The sequence below is a fragment of the Penaeus monodon genome, chromosome 31, assembly GCF_015228065.2.
Source record: "Penaeus monodon isolate SGIC_2016 chromosome 31, NSTDA_Pmon_1, whole genome shotgun sequence".
NCBI classification, from domain to species: domain Eukaryota; kingdom Metazoa; phylum Arthropoda; class Malacostraca; order Decapoda; family Penaeidae; genus Penaeus; species Penaeus monodon.
The window spans coordinates 14,381,108-14,383,144 of NC_051416.1; the positions used below are offsets into that span (position 1 = coordinate 14,381,108).

The 2,037-nt window shown below is 63.5% G+C and overlaps 1 protein-coding gene across 1 annotated transcript in view; it reads left to right on the forward strand.

Annotated features, from left to right (window-relative positions):
- LOC119593046 (chondroitin sulfate proteoglycan 4-like) overlaps positions 1 to 2,037 on the forward strand; it is a gene marked incomplete at its 5' end in the record, with an annotated part of 58,475 nt that overhangs the window by 41,120 nt on the left and 15,318 nt on the right. Inside the window, 2 exon segments of the mRNA XM_037941946.1 lie at positions 54 to 431; positions 433 to 1,969. Coding sequence (XP_037797874.1) covers positions 54 to 431; positions 433 to 1,969 — 1,915 coding nt within the window.

The following is a 2,037-nucleotide window of genomic DNA, read 5'->3' on the forward strand; positions in this document are numbered from 1 at the left end:
GCAGGCATGAGAACGCGTGAACGCGCCCTTGACGCCTCCTTGCCCTCCCGCAGGATCTCGGTGCTGAACCTGAACGACCCCGCCGGCGGCTACATCCAGCACTCGCAGGCGCCGGGCGAGCCCATCCACGCGTTCACAGTGGCCGACCTGAACGGCGGCCTGGTTTCGTACGTGCACCGCGGCGAGCCCAACACCAAGATCGTGCTCCGCGTCTCGGACGGGATCGAGACCAGCGACTCGGCGATCCTGCGCGTGGCCGCCTTCGAGCTGCAGGTGTACCTCATCAACAACACGGGGCTGAGCATGACGCACAGCAGCTGGGCGCTCATCACGCCGCACAACCTCTCGTACACGACCAACGTGCCCGAGCAGGAGCTCGAGATCCGCTTCGACATCTCGGAGATGCCGCGCTTCGGCGCCGTGCAGCGGGCTCCCCGGGAACGACCGCTGGCAGAACGTTAACCAGTTCAGTAGTCGGCAGCTGGAGAAGGAGAAGATCCGCTACCGACACACCGACAAGGAGCCGACCGTGGACGAGTTCCGCTTCCGAATCACGGCCGGCGAGCGCAAGTTCTCGACGGAGTACACGTTCCGCATCAACTTCGTGGCCATCACGGTGGACGTCGTGCGCAACGCCGAGTTGCTCATCGACAGGATTCAGGAGAGCTTCATCTCCGAGGGCTTCCTGCAGACCGTGACCAAGCCGGACCCGGCGCCCAGCAGCGAGATCGTCTACAGCATCATCGTCGCGCCGATGTTCGGCTCGATTTTCTTGAGTTCGGGCGACCTGACGCGGCACCAGCAGCTGGAGAAGGGCTCCACGTTCACGCAGGAGGACATCGCCAAGGGCAGGATCAAGTACAAGCTGCACCGCAAGAGCTACTCGTCGCTCCACGACTCGTTCCAGTTCCAGGTGTCGAGCCAGGGCCGCAGCAGCGACGTGCACACCTTCAACATCCGCCACACGCCCCCGTCCGTCGACGCGACCATCGTCGTCGAGCGGCTGGACGTGCAGGAGGGCGCCCGCCAGAAGATCACGCAGAAGTACCTGCACATCGAGGTGGAGGACATCGAGGACCTGATCTACAACATCACGTCCCCGCCGCGCCACGGGGCCATCGACATCCTAGACGAGTCCATGATCCTGCCCGAGCGGAGGAACGCCACCTACTTCACGTCCCGGGAGATCCTGTCGGGCTCCGTGTTCTATCAGCACGACGACTCCGAGTCGGCCAAGGACCGCTTCCACTTCGTCGCCCTCGCCGAGGACCCGGAGGTGGACTTCCAGTACGTGGGCGTCATGCACTTCCGCATCCTCACGATCAACGACAACCACCCGGTGCGCGTCATGGAGAAGGTGCTGAACGTGGTCACGGACAGCGAGCGGGTCGTCACGTCCAGCGACCTGCTGTACGTGGACCCCGACCTGGACACGCCGCCCACGCAGATCCAGTACACGCGGCGCAAGATCCCCAACGGCGACTTCTTCCACGTGGAGGATAGGTCGGAGCCTGTCTACATCTTCACGCAGGAGGACATCAACCAGCGCAGGATCGTGTTCCGCCACGACGGCCCCTCCTACGGGAAGGCCGTCATCTCCGTCACCGACGGCCACCTGTCGTCCACGGGCATCCTGGAGATCGTGGCGTCCGAACCCTTCATCGAGATCGTCAACAACAGCGGCATCATCGTGCCCCGCGGCCAGCAGGCCGTCATCTCCAACTACAACCTGAGCGTGGAGACCAACATGAACGCGTGGGGCGCGGCCATCGTGTTCCACGTGACCACGCCGCCGCGCTACGGCCGCCTCGTCACGCAGGGCCAGGCCAGCGCCAAGGTCTTCTCCGAGGCCGACCTCCAGAGCATGACGCTCAAGTACGTGAATAAGGGCGAGCCCAGCTTCAAGGACGAGTTCCGCTTCCGGGCGAGGATTGGCGACACCACTTCGGAGGGCATCTTCGAGATCAAGGTGGGTGCCGGCCGCCGGGGGCCTGGGGATTGTTATTGCAAAATACTGATGGTATTAATAAAATTCAT